The sequence below is a fragment of the Schistocerca serialis genome, chromosome 9 (assembly GCF_023864345.2).
Source record: "Schistocerca serialis cubense isolate TAMUIC-IGC-003099 chromosome 9, iqSchSeri2.2, whole genome shotgun sequence".
Taxonomy (NCBI): Eukaryota; Metazoa; Arthropoda; class Insecta; order Orthoptera; family Acrididae; genus Schistocerca; species Schistocerca serialis.
In genome coordinates, this window is record NC_064646.1 from 477,624,171 (window position 1) to 477,643,236 (window position 19,066).

The following is a 19,066-nucleotide window of genomic DNA, read 5'->3' on the forward strand; positions in this document are numbered from 1 at the left end:
CTTTATCAATTACTGTCACCCTAGCCTACACCCTGAAACTGCATGGGTGCGGCAGTAAATGGAGCTCCCCGCCCGACGGACTTGAAAGCAGTAAAAACCACGCCGGCCGCGATGGTCGAGCGTATCAAGGCGCTTCAGTCCGGAACCGCGCGACTGCTACGGTCGCAGGTTCGAATCCTGCCTCGGGCATGGATGTGTGTGATGTCCTTAGGTTAGTTAGGTTTAAGTAGTTCTAAGTTCTAGGGGACTGATGACCTCAGAAGTTGAGTCCCATAGTGCTCAGAGCCATTTGAACCAGCCAACGCCACCAGCTGTCACTGGAGCGACGATAAGCGTAAGTCACATGGTGGTTAGGCTGCCCCCTTTTGGCCACATGGCCCATTCATGTGGTTTAGCCAAGTGTAGGCGGCTTCTCTAAGAAACAACGTCACTTGCGAGCTTGCCAAATCTGGACACTTCAAGTGCCAGCTCGATCAAAACTATGATGCTCACGTGCAGAACATACACAGTGCCCCACTGACGCTGTCATATAAACCGGTGCATGAACTAATCTGGTGGACGGCGGAGCGTCAATATTTGCCCGCAAGCGCAGACTTTACCATTAGGCCACGGTTTGGCAACAGCACAGCGGCCACGGGCGCGGAAGAGACAAAAGGAAAAGCCAGAGTGGTTCAAATGGTTCAAATGGCTCTGAGCACTATGGGACTCAACTGCTGAGGTCATAAGTCCCCTATAACTTAGAACTACTTAAACCTAACTAACCTAAGGACATCACAAACATCCATGCCCGAGGCAGGATTCGAACCTGCGACCGTAGCGGTCGCGCGGTTCCAGACTGTAGCGCCTAGAACCGCTCGGCCACCCCGGCCGGCAAAGCCAGAGTGAGTTAGACCTCCGTGCCCCGGGGACGTGTACGCTGACCGAAGTTTCTGTCAGCCGCAGACCATTTTGGTCGAGTAGAACTCGCGATCCCCATCGATGCGTTCGCCAATTTGAACACGGGCCAATCGTTCACTCTCTCCCGTCGTGTCTGCGAATTAAACAGCGTCCCTCGAGAAGGGAGGCAGTTTGAGCATTAGGCCGGGCACGGGTCCTTTGTCTCTCCGCAGCCGCGAGACCATACTACGTGCTCGATCACTCAGAAGTATGCTCCCTCTGGGATAAGTGGTAGAGCTATTTCCCGCAGCCATGCGACCGTCGCTTGTAAGCATTTCAGACAGTACCTCTGCGAGTTTATAATGTACCAATCGCTGTCAATAAGTGTGTTATTATGCAATCACGTGTTTGATCAATTACCGTCACCTGAGCACATACCCTGATCTTAGAGCGTGAGTGCGACTGTAAAAAGTGGTTTGCCCACGATGGACTTCAAAGCGGTAAAAACTTGCCGTTTCCCGCATCACAGCTAACGCAGCGAATGTTGATTTCAAGTCTGTGACGTTATGACAGCTCGCTTTATTGTACCTACAGGGTTATAACATTAGTTATCATCCTATATTAATGATTCCTTTTTTGTTTATCTGTGTATATCAGTGAAACTTCAAAATTTCCCATTCTTGAATTTCGATAATTTCTAGGTTTTTTGTATTTAGGGACGTTTACTTGGGATGAGTGGAGATTAATTTTAGAATGTAGGTGTTACGAAGAGCTACACTGCTTTGACTTGCCCTTTTTTCATCAGTTATGATTATCTGGGATGTCGTTCCCTCTTCTACTCTCAGTGAAATCTGAACATTTTTATGGGGTATTTAAATTATATCAATTTCCTGTTGTTTTCGGAAATGTTCCGATATTGTCAGAGTTTTCTTGTTCTCTTCCTCGACAGGCACATAACAGTTGATTAAAGGATACGATTTGATTGCAGTTGAAACTGATAAACTCTCAAATTTCCAATGAAATTTTGTTCTGCCGTGCGATAATCTTTTGTGTATGAGGAATGTAGCTCCATTATGCAGTACAGCTTTCATTACCTTCTTACCATGTTTCCCTTTCGACAATCCTCACTTTACAAACGTGATGTGATGAGCTGCCTTCCATGAATTTAGTGTCTTATAGTACTATAGTGAAAACATGCAGCTTGCACTTTCCAGTAGATGGAGTTTTCAAAATATTTACCATAGTGGCACGCATCAACAGCAAATGGTCAGAATTGTATGAAACACTAGTGGCACCTCTCGTACATTAAAATTTACGAGTGTCTTGTTTCAGATGTCAAACATAGCTCATCCAGTTTAAAATGCTTGGAATCTGAAACGGGTAGTTAATACACTTCAGTGTGTAAGTAATATGATGTAGTACATAGATTTTTAGTGTTGGACAGATCTTTAGTGACACAAGTTATTTTGTTTTGATTTTGCTTCTTTCAAGGTTCTCCATCCCATCGAATTTATTGTAATTATTATTACTATCAGTATTATTACGTTTTCTATAACTTATTCAACAGATATTCGTGTCGTTAATGTAAGTTCGTGCTGCATCAACAAATCTGAAATATATCCAAAAATAACCGCCGTGGAACTGAGGCGAGATACAGGTGAATTCAGTTACTTTTCCTTCTCAGTTGTAAATGCGACGTGACAGCTCATGAATATCCATTAGCGTCCCTTTGCGATTCGTGCCGCTCCATCAATTTCAACACATCACGCGAAATATCCATTTATCGCCGGACCTAATTTCGGTACATGCGAGGCAAGTAATTTCCCGTAAATACATTATTTCCGCGTTTGAGTGCCACGACTTAACTTCCCTCTTTTATATACGTGGTATTCTCCATTTCCATGATTTGTGCAGTTTAAAAGGGCAAGTGGTACTATTGAGCTATGACGTCACCAAAGAATACACGTAGTTGATGCAACTTCATGAATCAATGACATGAAAAATTCAACGAGACTGCCTCCTACCAAAGTTGTGCTCTTTTAAAAGTAACGGTCTTGTGAACACCTTAAAAGCGGCTGTACCGAGACTGAGAGTGGTAGACAAATCCCCTCAGGAAAGTGTTGTAGTTCTTTAAGACGATTTGTATATAGCTGATCGCTAATAATTTCCCGCATATGAAATTCCAGACTAACGGAAAAGAAACATGTACAGTATATGAGATTTGAGCACCAGTGTGAGCCCAGGATCTTAAAAGCGTGTGAGGAAGGTACAGGGTAACCCCCAAAAGACCGTTAACATTTGAGAGAGCGCTAATTCACATAATACTGTAGTTAGAGTGGTAAAACTCGACAGACATGCCTGAAATTACATTAGATGTTATTGAAACCTAAAATGTGTGCAAAAATCGGCTAGCAGATGGCGCTGGACAACAAAACGTCAGTGACTCCTTCGTGAGAATCGTGTGTGAAATGAGCTGTTGTGAGAGAGGGAGTCAGTTACGTCAGAAGACACAGAAAAGGAACTGTCAGTGAAGCTTTGCCATCGGAATGGAAATCTGCCACTCCAGCTTTACGATAGTATCACCATAAGAAGGATATTCGAACGGGTAAAGGTACTATATGACAAGTGTCGAAGTTCGAAGCCACGGGTTGTTCAGAGGAATGGCCGCGCAGCGGGCAACGAGACCAAAGTGCTGCTGGCGCTCGACCACTTCAGAAAGAGATGGAGATTTTTTTTAAAATGTGTGTGAAAATCTTATGGGACTTAACTGCTGAGGTCATCAGTCCCTAAGCTCACAAATTACTTAACCTAAATTATCACAATGACAAACACACACACCCATGCCCGAGGGAGGACTCGAACCTCCGCCGGGACCAGCCCCACAGTCCATGACTGCAGCGCCTTAGACCGTTCGGCTAATCCCGTGCGGACGGAGATTTTAGAAGATACATCTCCGCACTACATAGAGCAGTAAGGCGTGCCTTCCCCCCCCCCCCCCCCCCCCCCCACCAATTCCTCACGCAGTGGTGTCGGCGTCATCATGAACAGTTAGCCAATGCTTTTGTGACGCCGTAAGCATCTGCGATATCGGCACTTCAAAAAATGGGGAAAGATGACGACGATTGGCTGTTCAACTTGTTGTGGACCGCGAAGTCCATTTCATGTGAAATGGATTTCACACTCCAGGAGTCTATCAATAACCACAACTGCAGAATTTACGCTACCAAAAATTTTAGAACTGTGGTAGAAAGCCCATTCCATGATGAGAAAGTCACCATGAGGTGTGGATTTACCACAAAATTATTGATCGACCCTGTTTCTTCGAGGAAATGCGGAGTGGTGCATTTCAATCAGTCTCCGTGAGGGGTGGGAGGTATTCCGATATGTTACAGATTCCCCTGTTACGGAATAGCCTGGTTGATAAATACCTGCTGGAAGGTAAGACTTTTATGCAGGATGGCACTCGACTCAATATTACTACACGTATGAAAGATCTGTTGTGCCCATCGTATGGTGACCATCGCGTCTTGAGCCGCCACTTTCGTCATCCTTCTGTGGCCGAGCGGTTCTAGGCGCTTCAGTCCGGAAATGCACTGCTGTTACGGTCGCATCCTGCCTCGGGCATGGATGTGTGTGATGTCCTTAGGTTAGTTAGGTTTAAGTTGTACTAAGTCCAGGGGACTGATGACCTCAGATGTTAAGTCCCATAGTGCTTAGAGGCATTTGAACCATTTGAACCGTCATGCTTTGCCTCCCAAGTCCCCAGATCTCAGTCTGTGTGATTAATTATTGGTTGTGGGATTGTATTGTATTGTACTGTATGAAACTGGGGACCTACAAACGACAGAGAGGCTTCGTCCTCGCCGTAGCACTCAGTGGTTCACAACCCCACAACAGGCTACAGCAGTCCACTCGCCCCACCGCCGCCCCACACCGAACCCAGGATTATTGTGCGGTTTGGCCCCCAGTGGACCCCCTGGGAACGTATCACACCAGATGAGTATAACCCCAAGGTTTGCGTGGCAGTGTAATTATGGTGTACGCGTACGTGGAGATAGTGTTTGCGCAGCAATCGCCGACATAGTGTAACTGGGGCGGAATGTGGAGAACCAGCCCGCATTCGCCGAGTCAGATAGAAAACCGCCTTAAAAACCATTCAAACATTCACAGACTGGCCGGCTCACCGGACCTCGACACTAAACCGCCGGACGGATTGGTGCCGGGGACCGGCACGCCTTCCCGCCTGGAAAGCAGTGTGTCAGACCGCACGGCCAACTGGGCGGGCGGTTGTGGGATTACCTCAAGTCGCAAGTCTATCGCCAACGTCCAGTCTCATTAGGAATGCTAAGAGGCAATTTCTTACCACACGTCCTGATATGCTGTACAGTGCTGTCCACAACATTGTCCCCTGACGACAGCTATTGTTTCCTGATTTGCTGCCGACATATTGAACATTTGCTATAAACAACATCGCCTTTGCTAAAATTCAGTTGTTACACTAATTATTATTTTGTATCATATGAAGCGCCGTTTGTTGGTCATTTTGTGTAATTTTGTTTTGGTTTCAGTAAAACCCCGTAACACTTCAAGCACGTGTATCAGTTTTTACCTCCATACCCACATTATCCCACAGTGCTAAGTGCCTGACAATTTGTCAACTTCTCAGGAAGTGTATTTTTTGAGATGTTTTGTTTCCCACACAAAGCGATTTTCCATGCATTTGAAATTAAGTGTAGCAATTAGGAATCACATGTTGATGTTAGAAAATGTGCAGGGGGCGTCAGCAATTTTTGGTGGCTATCCACTCAATTGTAGGAGTGACTTTCGCCCTTCGCTAGAAGGAGACTGTGTGTCAATACATGATCATGTTTAAATAGGAAATCACTAGGATAGGAAAATGACATGTAAGGACTAATCCCCCTTAACTTACATCATTTATCCTTTTGGCAACAAACATTTATTTTTTTAGGTAACAACAGGTCCCCTTTAAGCAAAACAGGTAGGAAAATTCCAGGTTAATTGCCACGTTCAGTTTACAGACATGAATGGATTGAAATTTGTGAATGATGCAGTCATTGAATTACAATAATAATGGCCTCAGAAAAATTCAAGAACATAAGACTTTAAAATACTGGCCTTTCAAAAATATAAATTTAAAAAAATATTAAATAAACCAGCCAGTATAAATAATTAAAACTGAGTTGTAGATAAATTTCTTGAAGCAAGCTCAAATCCAAAACCTTAGGCAGACTCCCAAAAGAAAAATATTAACTAGTTACCAAGAGGTAACAACTGAATTTTAAATTTTACCCAAAAGATTTACACCAATTAATTTACAATAAAATTTAGAACAAAGGTACAACCTGAATAAAACAAAACAATAACATGAAAGTCCTGGAGAAGAAGAGTGAACGACGACCCGGAAAAGACGTCGCGCCGATCCGCACCGCGTGTCTGTTGCCCCAAGCACTGCTGCTGGCCCTAGCTCCAACTGCCTGCACTGAATTGTTCGGAGGCTCCCGGACGCCGCTCCAATAGTCGCTCTCGAAGCCTACTCGAGGCAATGATAACCGCACAAGAGAGTTACCCACACCATCTGGTGAGTCGCCAGCTAGAAACTATCGATAGGGGAAGGTGAAACTAACTGCCACGGCACACATGCAATAGGCAGAATTTCTCAAGGTACTCCAAATGGGACGTTTCTGGAGGAGAAAGTTTCTGGGAATTTTTTTTTGAATCATCTGGAGACAGTGTGGTGCCAAATTCAGTGGGTTCGCCCATGGGTAGCGAAAGAGGCGAAGTCCAATGTATGAGCATGGGTGGACATTTGCAGTGCTGAGCATGTCTTTCCTCAAAACGAGTAGTTGGCTGTGGTGAGCATCTTTGTCGCTCCGGCACATAGGGAATTTTGAGAGGTGCTTTACACCCTCTGCAGCGTATTCTTTCGACTTGCAGTAGCAGTTGTTCAGTTTAATGCACATAGCAGAGCCTGACAGTTTAGAGGTCCCCAATCACTGTTGCTTGAGACAGAATCAGACACATAGCATTAACGTCGATACTCAGAGCCAACTTCGCCAACCGACCATTACTATTTACACAATTGTGATTTGTAGAAGTCCTCATTAAATCCCTTTTTTGTATTATTATTCTTGCACATGATACTCAATGCACATTTATAGTTTCATTGAATAAACTTTCTCTTATCAATAGAGCACATACGTTGATAATATGACAATTTTTGGTCTCTCTTTTTTTGGATATTTGATGTCAGTTATTATTTGATTACAAGTTTCCAACTTACGGTTCACTACTATGTCACACATCATTAATATGCGTTTAGATAGTCCCTTCTACACAGTTTTCAGTAGTGTAGGAGGTATATGAGAAAAGTAATAAGACTGTCCACACTGCAAGCGATATGACATTGCTGTGTTGTTCGACTTATGTAGACCGGCGTATTCACGCCTTCCAGATCCCTAATCTGAGTTTCATCTCTGTACAGCCATCACATGCTTTTTGACAGCGCCGCCACTGAAGTTGTGGTTTTCTTGTCTGTTACAGAAAATGAACTGCGGAATTTAGAACATTATGCCACCAAATTTTGTGTCAAACTTGGGAAATCCACGAGTGTGATCTTTGAACAGTTGAAACAGGTCTATGGGGAAAATACCTTATCAAGAGCACAAGTTTCTCGCTGGCACAAATCATTTTTGGATGCCCGAGAACATGTTGAAGATGAATCTCGACCAGGCAAATTTTCAACTTCAAAAACTGTCAAACATGTTGAACGTCTGCGTGCTCTTGTGAGATCTTACCAACATTCAACAATAGGAATGATGAGTGACCTGTTAAACAGTTTCACCGTGCATAAAGTTTTGACTAAAGTTTTGCCCTTGCGAAAAGTTTATGCGAAAATTGTGCTGAGAAATCTGACAACTGAGCTCAAGGATAGTCGAAGAAACATGCGCTTGTTGAGAGAGATCCCAATGGCCATGAATGGTTCAGCCTTGTGATCACAGGTTTTCTGGATTTCTGCGTACGATGCTGACACCAATTGCCAAAGTGAGAAGTGTCGCATTGAGACATCTCTTTGACCGAAAAAAGGTCAAATCAGCAAATCAAAGATGATACCTATGCCAATTTGCTTTTTGACAATAGGGGTATTGTGTACAAAGAATTTGTTCCTCCAAGACAAACTGTCAACCAGGCGTTTTACAAAGATGTCGTTAACGTCTCGGGGAAACGATGAATCTAGTGAGATTCTGCAGCATGGCATGTATCTCACGACCACTTCCATTACGGTAGTTTTTCAAAAGGACGCTATTTTGGGTCTCTGGAGAACATTCAAAAGAATGTGACCGACATGTTAAAGGCCTTGCCAGTTGAAGCCTTACAGCGCTGCTACCAAGACGGGGAACAAGACTCCATCAGTGTATAGCTCAAAAGAGGAACTACTTTGAAGGAGACAATATTGTTGTTTGAAAAAAATAAAAACTTTGGTACTTAAAAAATCAGTATCATTATTTTTTTCATATATCTAGTATCCTAAGGGTTGTTCTGTGTCAGGCTTCACTCCAGTGCAGAAATTAATTTCAGGTAATTCCAAACTTACCATACCACTGTGGTGTCTTGTAACTGTTTCTAGTGCTTTTTAATCAATTGTGTAATCGAACAGTAATGGATGTATTCGACTATTTGTGCTCAATATATTACGTTTATCGTGAAGAGCCAGTCCCTGGACCAATTATCAATTCTCAGAAAGACGTCCTGCATTTCGCTGCAGGCTCCTGGAGTGGCAACGTCCCAAAGAACATTACGGAGAGTCCGACGTGGTGGAGCAGCGGTTAGCACGCTGGATCCACCATCAGGAGGACGATGGTTCAAATCAAAGTCCAGCCACTCAGATTTTGGTTTTCCATGTTTTCCGAAATCGTTCCAGGCAAATTTTGAGCTGGTTCCTATGAAAGGGCACATACGATTTCCTTCCACATTTGATACAAAAAAATGGCTCTGAGCACTATGGGACTTAACTTCTGAGGTCATCAGTCCCCTACAACTTAGAACTACTTAAATCCAACTAACCTAAGGACATCACACACATCCATGAACCAGGCAGGATTCGAATCTGCGACCGTAGCGATCGCGCGGTTCCAGACTGTAGCGCCTAGAACCGCTCGGCCACCCCGGCCGGCCATTTGACACATTATAAGCCAACAATGACTTACAAAGAATGAGTAATCCACTCTGTAGTTTCTTTCTTAGCCAAGGTAATGCACTGTCTTTTCAAAACAAAATATGTGCAATAGCCGTTTTCTTTATAACCTCCCACAGGCCATAAATAAGGGACAAGTGTATATAAGCAATTAGTTTATAGCTAAAGTTACGTAATGTTACGTATACTTAGGGCTACTTTGACATAATCCATAATCACCACAACAGTTCACGTATTTGTCGTTCCTATGGACAATCTTTCCAAAATCCTCTTCATAAAATATTGCCGTTAATGGACTGAAATGAGAAGCTTCCTGGCAGATTAAAACTGTGTGTCATACCGAGTCTCGAACTCGGGACGTTTTACTTTCGCAGACAAATGCCCTACTGACTGAGCAACCCAAGCACACATTCACGACCCATCCTGAGTCTTCCTTAAATAACCCAGTCGGTAGAGCACTCGCTTACGAAAGGCAAAGGTCCCGAGTTTTAGTTTCGGTTCAGCACACAGTTATGATCATCCAGGAAATTCCATATCAGCGAAACTCCATTACAGAGTGAAAATTTCATTCTGTAATTGAAACAAGTCTTGATGTTGAGTTAAAGCTCCTTGTGTGTTTGGAGACGCTGCCCTCCAGCCACATCTTCAGTTCGGAGAGGAGATCGAAGTCACTAGTACTAGGACTGAACTGAGTGGCGGGTGACGAAAAATATCCCATTGAAATTGCTGGGAGAGCTGTTGTGCTGCGCCAGCACTTAAAAGACGGGAGTTGTCACATTTGAGAACAATTATGGAATTTGGTATGTCATTTTTCTCCATATACTCGGCAGTTTCTATTGCATTATTCCCTTCTGCTTGCACGAAAGGAGTAACCCTTCGTAGTTCGCACCTGGCTGGAGAATCAATTGAGATGGCCACGTTAATGTAACTGCAGCTCAGCGCAGACTGACGTGTTTACCGCCGCGGTGAAAGGACGTGTCGTGCGGGAGGTGGGCAGTCGCCTGCTGCGCACATCACCTGTCTGCAGCTTATCTGGCGTTTATGTTATGCGATTGCAGGCTGAAAAAAAAGAAAAGAAAAACAATCCTGCTGTCTGGGACTGAAAAAATAATGATTCTCTTATGTACCGAAAGGATCACATATTACACTAAAAAGATTTAGAGACATTCGTAATGGAAAACCACCTTACGTAATTCGGTTTAGTACTACATATTCATCATCTTTCCAGAAGAAAATTAAATGAATCTGAATTATTGTACCTGTCTATGATGTTTCACTTGCAGTCCTCCCTCATTCTGCATTTTGCGCATTCCTGTATCCCTGCTCTGCTGTGGTCGTAACTACACAGACATTTTTCCTTCGATTTACTCTCAGTTCATACTGTTTATTGGTTAGACTGTTCATATCATTTCAGTACGTTCAGTAATTCTTCTCTCCTTCCACTAAAAAGAGTAACATAATCAGCAACACTTTTGATTGATATACTTTCATCATAAATTTTAGTTAGACTCGTAAATGAATCTTTTATTTGCTTAATTGCTTCATCGATGTATACACTGACTAAAAGGGACGAAATTCTGCATCCCTGTCTTACATCCTTCATAACTGGAGCACTTAGTTCTTGGTAATCCATACTTACGGCTTGATCTTGGTTCTTGTACATATTGTATACTTGCCTCGAGCCTGCTGCTTTACTCTCGTAGATTTTATGGTCCACGCAGTCTTTTTTTTTTGTTTTGTTTTCTTTAATCGAATTTTTACGTTGTTCACAACTTACAACACCTTCCAAACTTTTTAGTCTAATTAAGTCCACAGAGACATGCTCTTTTCGAGAGGTACTTCTGACCAAAACGCGATTCTGCTGGTTTGGGGTCCAGCGTTTTGTTAGTCATGCCCTTTGCATTGTCGCGATGATTTTTCCCTAGGAACATTCATCCCCAAATACACATTTTTTTATATCTAACAGTGGAAATAACAATTTACATAAATTTAGCTTTTAATTGTTTTTAATGCAACGAAATATTTTCTTAATAACTTTCTCTCCCTGTTTCACCCCTTATTTTAACCTCTGAGGGGTTAAATTTCCTAAAACAGTGAAACACATATTTTTTAAAATTCCTAACAAAGAAACTAAATTCAAATTTTCATAGATTAGCTTTGAAAATGTTTCCGTAATGAAATATTTCGTAAAACATGTCGTCCCCTATGTCACCCACTGAAGGATTGAAATGCAAAACAGTGAAACACGTATATTTTTATTTGTAACTGAGAAGTCAAATACCAATTTTCATAGAAATAGTTCTGAAAATACATTATTAGTTCTTTAAAAACGACATTTTTTTTAATTAATTTACTATTTCACTCCCAGATAGGTTGGATTCCTAACAACACTCAAAAACGTATTTCTTTATTTCTGAGCGAGAAACCAAACATTAATTTCCGTAGGTGTACCTGCAAAATTGCCTTAATAGCAACATATTTTTAAAAAAGCAGTTCATACCATATTTCACCCCTTTTGGGGTAGACCTTTGAAAAATCCCTTCTTAAACGACGCCCGACACAAACAGTTTAAGATCAACACCCTCTCCAAATTTCAAGTACCTGTTCTTAACGGTTTGAGTTGGACGATGATGAGTCAGTCAGGACATGATGAAAACTATTTTTTTAGCATTCTGTTAGATAACACCAGTACCCTCGATTCTTTAAAACCATCAGACTGTCATTTAGAAAAGAGCTCCAAACGTCTGATTATTTTACAAATGAGATAATGTGTCAAATCGTTTTGGTTTGGTTAGTTTGTGCTCCGTTTCAAGAGAAACTAGTTTTTCACGCGTATCAGGTTTTCTTTTTTTTTTTTTTTTTTTTTTTTTTTTCCTGCTTTCAGTGGTGTATATGGGTACTGCCTGTAAATGTGTGCGAATAGAGGTAGCAGTAAATAAGAAATAAATTTAAACGTCATGGCTGAATTTGAAATTTTGCTAAATGAACAGCGAAAATGTAGCAAGGGCTTCATCATTTTGTGGGGGATGACAGCCAGGAAAAGTTTTGAAATTATTCGAAATTACGTGTAAAGCTCTTATTTTCAAGTACTCTGCTTGAAGAGATATACACTGATTCTAATTTTAATATATAGTTTATTGTGTTAAACATGTAACGTAAAATGATATCTCTTAATCAGTAGACTATGGCAGCATTTTAAAATTTTAAATTCGAACAATAAACTGTTAATTTTTGTTGCCCCTGGCAGCCTCTAGAAGGACAACATCCAAAAAGTATTGGGTGAATGTTTTAGCTCATTAGTAACAAAGACAAGTAACAAGCAGTAATCACAGCACACTACTTAACACCATAGTCTGTTATCACGTATCGGAGGCGCTCTATCAATATGTCTATCCGTTTTCCGTTTCCGTAACACTAGTCCAATGGTCTCTGGGGAATGGCTTAGTAACAACAGTAAAATATTTGAGTGTTTAAGAAGTAATATGCTAGTAGCGTGAACAAAAGAAGCATATTGAAATTCACAAAAAAGAGCCCACGACATAGTGCGTAAGAACAGCCAGTTTCTGGAAAGCCATAACCATATATTTATCTTAAGAAAACTACGAGTTTTTCTAGTAGAGTTATAAACATTATGCACTCAGCACAATTTGGTACCGATGATTATGATAACATCAGATCTGTAGAAAGACCAAAAGATTCTCAGGAAAATTCTTTCTAGGCTGCTAGTTTCAGTGATTTAAAATAACAAGGCTGCACACAGCCACCCTTCCAAAATCGTATCACACTGGCAATTCTTGCAATAGCGCTAAACTTCTAATCTCCATTTTCGGGAAGAGTGCAAAACATCCCCACCAACTCTGAGGTTTTCTGGACCTCCTACCACGCCGTACATCAACGCCGGTACGAAGATCTGTGTCTGAATTAACAGAGCACTCCAGTGATTCTAGAACAGGTGCAAGACCCGCCTGAGTAGGTGATGAATCGTATGGAGGTGAGGGTGTGCATCTATACCTGACGGAATAGTTTCTACAGACTATAAGGCCCCTCAGCATGCAAGATACTGCCAATTAGCGTTTGGTGCTGGAAAATCCATCAAACTTCGTATATATGTTAAGAGTCCATGTTCAAATCTATGTTTCAGGACATTTCTCATATTCTTGCATTATTCTTCATAAAAAAAAAGAAATGTTAACATCACTTTAAGAAGTAGTTTCCACACAAAACTGAAGAACGGTAGTGATTGAATTCTATGTATATTTTAAGAAAAGTCAATGCGGATGAGTAGTAAGGACAAACCAGTAACGATGGGATAAGTATTGCTAGTGTCTACATCTACATCTACATCTACATGGTTACTCTGCAATTCACACTTAAGTGCCTGATAGAGGGTTCATCGAACCATTTTTATACTACTTCTATACCATTCCACTCTCGAATGGCGCGGGGAAAAAGGAACACCTAAATCTTTCCGTTCGAGTTCTGATTTCTTTTATTTTATTATGATGATCATTTCTCCCTCCTAGGTGGGTGTCAACAAAATATTTACACATTCGGAAGAGAAAGTTGGTGATTGAAATTTCGTAAATAGATCTCGCCGCAAAGAAACCGGCCTTCGTTTCAGTGACTGCCAGCCCAACTCGCGTATCATATCAGTGACACTCTCACCCCTATTGCGCCATAACACGGGACGAGTTGCCCTTCTTTGCACTTTTTCGATGTCAAAAATGGTTCAAATGGCTCTGAGCACTATGGGACTTAACTACTGAGGTCATCAGTCCCCTAGAACTTAGAACTACTTAAACCTAACTAACCAAAGGACATCACACACATCCATGCCCGAGGCAGGATTCGAACCTGCGACCGTAGCGGTCACGCGGTTCCAAACTGACGCGCTTAGAACCGCACGGTCACACCGGCCGGCTTTTCGATGTCCTCCGTCAACCCGACCTGGTAAGGATCCCATACTGCGCAGCGGTATTCCATCAGAAGACGGACAAGTGTAATGCAAGCTGTCTCTTTAGTGGATTTGTCGCATCTTGTAAGTGTTCTGTCAACAAAGCGCAGTCTTTGCTTCGCCTTCCCCACAATATCATGTATGTGGTCTTTCCAATTTAAGTTGCTCGTAATTGTAAATCCTAGGTAATTAGTCGAATTGACAGCCCTTAGATTTGTGCGATTTATCGTATACCCAAACTTTATCGGATTTCTTTTGGTACTCATGTGGATGACCTCGCACTTTTCTTTGTTTAGTGCTAATTTCCACTTTTCGCACCATACAGAAATTCTCTCTTGTTACAGTCAAGTCGTTTAAATAAGTGGGCATAACGTTGTAAAGCGATATGAAATGGAACGAGCATGAGAGGATTGTGGCAGGGAAGGAGAATGGTCGACTTTGGTTTATTGGGAGAATTTTAGGAAAGAGCGGTTCACTTGTAAAAGAGACCGCATATAGGACGCTGTGCTACCTATTCTGGAGTAGTGCTCGGGAGTTTGGGATCTGTTCCAGGTCGGATTGAAGGAAGACATCGAAACAATTCAGAGGCGGGCTGCTAGATTTGTCACCGGTAGGTTCGAAAACACTTGTTACCTTTTTAGGTTCCACAACGAAACATTGTCTCGAAATTTGGTACAAAATCCGAAGAAATTCTGGTCGTATGTAAAGTACACAAGCGGCAAGACGCAGTCAATACCTTCGCTGAGCAGTGCCGATGGTACTGTTACCGACGATTGTGCCGCTAAAGCGGAATTATTAAATGCAGTTTTCCGAAATTCCTTCACCAGGGAACATGAATGGAATATTCCAGAATTTGAAACACGAACAGCTGCTAGCATGAATTTCTTAGAAGCAGATACCTTAGGGGTTGCGAAGCAACTCAAATCGCTTGATACGGGCAAGTCTTCAGATCCAGATTGTATACCGATTAGGTTCCTTTCAGATTACGCTGATACAATAGCTCCCTACTTAGCACTCATATACAACCGCTCGCTCACCGATAGATCTGTACCTACAGACTGGAAAATTGCGCAGGTCGCACCAGTGTTTAAGAAGGGTAGTAGAAGTAATCCATCTATCTACAGGCCTATATCATTGACGTCGGTTTTCAGTAGGGTTTTGGAGCATATACTGTATTCAAACATTATGAATCACCTCGAAGGGAACGATCTATTGATACGTAATCAGCATGGTTTCAGAAAACATCGTTCTTGTGCAACGCAGCGAGCTCTTTATTCGCACGAAGTAATGGGCGCTATCGATAGGGGATCTCAAGTTTATTCCGTATTTCTAGATTTCCGGAAAGCTTTTGACACCGTTCCTCACAAGCGAGTTCTAATCAAGCTGCGGGCCTATGGGGTATCGTCTCAGTTGTGCGACTGGATTCGTGATTTCCTGTCAGGAAGGTCGCAGTTCGTAGTAATAGACGACAAATCATCGAGTAAAACTGAAGTGATATCAGGTGTTCCCCAGGGAAGCGTCCTGGGACCTCTGCTGTTCCTGATCTATATAAATGACCTGGGTGACAATCTGAGCAGTTCTCTTAGGTTGTTCGCAGATGATGCTGTAATTTACCGTCTAGTAAGGTCATCCGAAGACCAGTATCAGTTGCAAAGCGATTTAGAAAAGATTGCTGTATGGTGTGGCAGGTGGCAGTTGACACTAAATAACGAAAAGTGTGAGGTGATCCACATGAGTTCCAAAAGAAATCCGTTGGAATTCGATTACTCGATAAATAGTACAATTCTCAAGGCTGTCAATTCAACTAAGTACCTGGATGTTAAAATTACGAACAACTTCAGTTGGAAAGACCACATAGATAATATTGTGGGGAAGGCGAGCCAAAGGTTGCGTTTCATTGGCAGGACACTTAGAAGATGCAACAAGTCCACTAAAGAGACAGCTTACACTACAATCGTTCGTCCTCTGTTAGAATATTGCTGCGCTGTGTTGGATCTTTACCAGGTAGGATTGACGGAGAACATCGAAAGGGTGCAAAAAAGGGCAGCTCGTTTTGTATTATCACGTAGTAGGGGAGAGAGTGTGGCAGATATCATACGCGAATTGGGATGGAAATCATCACAGCAAAGACATTTTTCGTCGCGGCGAGATCTATTTACGAACTTTCAGTCACTAACTTTCTCTTCCGAATGCGAAAATATTTTGTTGAGCCCAACCTACATAGGTAGGAATAGTCATCTAAATAAAATAAGGGAAATCAGAGCTCGAACAGAAAGGTTTAGGTGTTCCTTTTTCCCGTGCGCTGTTCGGGAGTGGAATGGTAGAGAGATAGTATGATTGTGGTTCGCTGAACCCTCTGCCAAGCACTTAAATGTGAATTGCAGAGTATTCATGTAGATGTAGATGTAGATGTAGATGTAGACCGACATGCTTCGGGAACTCAAAAGCGAATCCCTTGAGGGAAGGCGACGTTCTTTTCGAGAAATTCTATTGAGAAAATTTACAGAACCGGCATTTGAAGCAGACTGCCGAACGATTCACTGCTACCAACATATATTGCGCGTAAGGACGACGAAGGTAAGATTCAAGAAATTAGGGATCATAAGGAGGCATACAGGCAGACCCACCAGGTTAGCCGAGAGCGCCAACGCGCTGCTTCCTGGACTCGGGTAGGCACGCCGGCCCCGGATCGAATCCGCCCGCCGGATTACGAGGGCCAGTGTGCCGGCCAGCTTGGATGTGCTTTTTGGCGGTTTTCCACATCCCTCTAGGTGAATACCGGGCTGGTCCCCATGTCCCGCCTCAGTTCCACGACTCACAGACTTTTGAAACACATCCGCACTTTTCCATGATTTACATTAGACAGACAGATGCGGTACAATGTTCCGCCCTTGTGGTGAAGGGGGCGGGGGGTACGGGGTGGCGGCAGGAAGGGCATCCGGCCACCCCTTCATATTAACATGCCAAATCCGATTTAACCACGCCGACCCCGCGCAAACTGCGGGACAAAGGCGTAAGCGATAGCGAAGGAGGCATACAGACAGTCGTTTTTCCCTCGTTCTATTGGCGAGTGGAACAGGAGAGGAGATGGCTGTTAGTGGTACGTGGTACTCTCTGCCACATGCATTTAAGGTGTATCGGGGAGTATCGATGTAGATTTAGATTTAAACCTTTCTGAAAGCCTCGCTGGTGGCCACATAACAGCTGGGACAGGGAGAGTGAGTTGAGAGCGGTCTGGGCCAGTACCGCTCGGTGCTGACGGAGTCTCGTGCCGGCAGGCGACCTGTTGCAGGAGAAGCTGATGAGCGGCCGGCTGCTGGTGTGCTGGCGCCACGAGCTGGCGCGGGAAGTGGCGCGCCGGCGGTACCTGCACTCGCAGGACGTGCTGCGCGCCACGCACGCCGAGGTGGGCAACCTCTTCTTCAGCGAGTTCTCGGGGCAGCAGGCCAGCGAGGGGGACGGTGACGCCGAGGAGTCGGGTGAGTGGCGGTGCCGGTGGCGATGGCGGCTCGGCCTAAGGAACGCAAGTACCTGGCGCCTTCAACAAGTGCGGCAACACATTTTTTTCTACTGAAAGCAGATTGGTTTTATTCAGTATTCCAGTACGCCATATTATTCCCCACTCTTTTCATACAAAACCAATATAATTTCCGTTTAGTGCACCGAGCGAGATGGCGCAATGGTTAGCACACTGCATTGGCATTCCGGAGGACGACAGTTCAAACCCGCGCCCGGCATCCACATTTAGGTTTTCCGTGATTTCTCTAAATCGCTTCAGGCAAATGCCTGTATCGTTCATTTGAAAGGGCACAGCAGATTTCCTTCCCTATCCTTTTAGGATCCCGGGTTCGATTCCCGACCGGGTCAGGGAATTTCTCCGCTCTGGGACTGGGTATTTGTATTGTCCGCATCATCTCATCATCATTCATGAAAGTGGCGAATGTGGACTGTGTAAGGATTGGCACTTTGTATGGGTGCTGATAACCACGCAATTGAGCACTCCACAAACCAAATAACATCATCACCATCATCATCATTTACTGGTCGATTTTGGAGCCACTCTCTTGCTGTTTCAGTACCCTCCCCATCCTCCACTTATTGCTTCCCGTGCAGTGCTTTTTTTCTTCTTTATTGTGATTTCATTCCCCTGCTGCATATGGACAGGGGAGGGATGTCAGCGGCACAATCCGCCGCTCTTCAGCCGACTGACATGACGTATACAAGAATAAAATGTTACATATAAGGCGATAAAAAAGGGGGACATAAAACAGAGTAAGGGGAGATAATGGAGGTAAAAATACACTGACATGGAGACATTCATGGGGGGACAATTAAAAAAGTCGATGTAAAGTTAAAAAACAAAGTTGGAGATTTGTAGAACACAAAAAAGACACTGAAGTCACAAGCACAGGTTAAAGTTGACCACAGTATTAAAAACACTCCAAAACAACACACTTTAAACCCATTTGGAGCACACATGATAAAGAATAAAACTGCCAGGTGGGACCTGCCGAAGAGGATGGAAAAGGAGGTGAGAGCAAGGTGCAGCAGGGGAGGGGTGGGATGAAAAGAGTAGGAGCGTCAGCAGGTGAACCAAGAGGCAGGAGACAGGTGGGACAGGAGATGAAGAGGGAATACAAGGCAGGAGGGAGAGCAGAGACACTGAAAGGGAGCACAGGAGAGGGAGGGGGAGTAGGAGGGGAAAGCGGCTCAGGAGAAGGGAGGTGCTTGGAACGCACCTCCGTTACAGACGCCATTTTGTTGGCTACGAATAGCGCCGCCACGTATCGGAACTTTATGAAATTATAACGGCTGAAGTAGGAATATTCCACGCGGTCTCACAACAAATTCCGCATTCTTTCAACCAAAATTGGCCGAGAAAATAAATGTGTTGCATTACTTACTGAACGCCCCTCGTATTGCAGGACCCGCCACGGGAATCGCGTGGCTTTCGGATACTCAGTTTTGTTTAAAATATATTTTTATTCCAGACAATACATCGTTTGTGGTGGTAATTTCATTAT

The 19,066-nt window shown here is 43.4% G+C and overlaps 1 protein-coding gene across 1 annotated transcript in view; it reads left to right on the forward strand.

The window, feature by feature from the left end:
* The window catches only part of LOC126419723 (protein qui-1), a 918,484-nt gene that overhangs the window by 646,280 nt on the left and 253,138 nt on the right, over positions 1-19,066 (forward strand). The window contains exon 9 of the mRNA XM_050086903.1: positions 17,321-17,521. Within this exon, the coding sequence (XP_049942860.1) occupies positions 17,321-17,521 (201 nt within the window). The remainder of the gene's footprint in view (positions 1-17,320; positions 17,522-19,066) is intronic.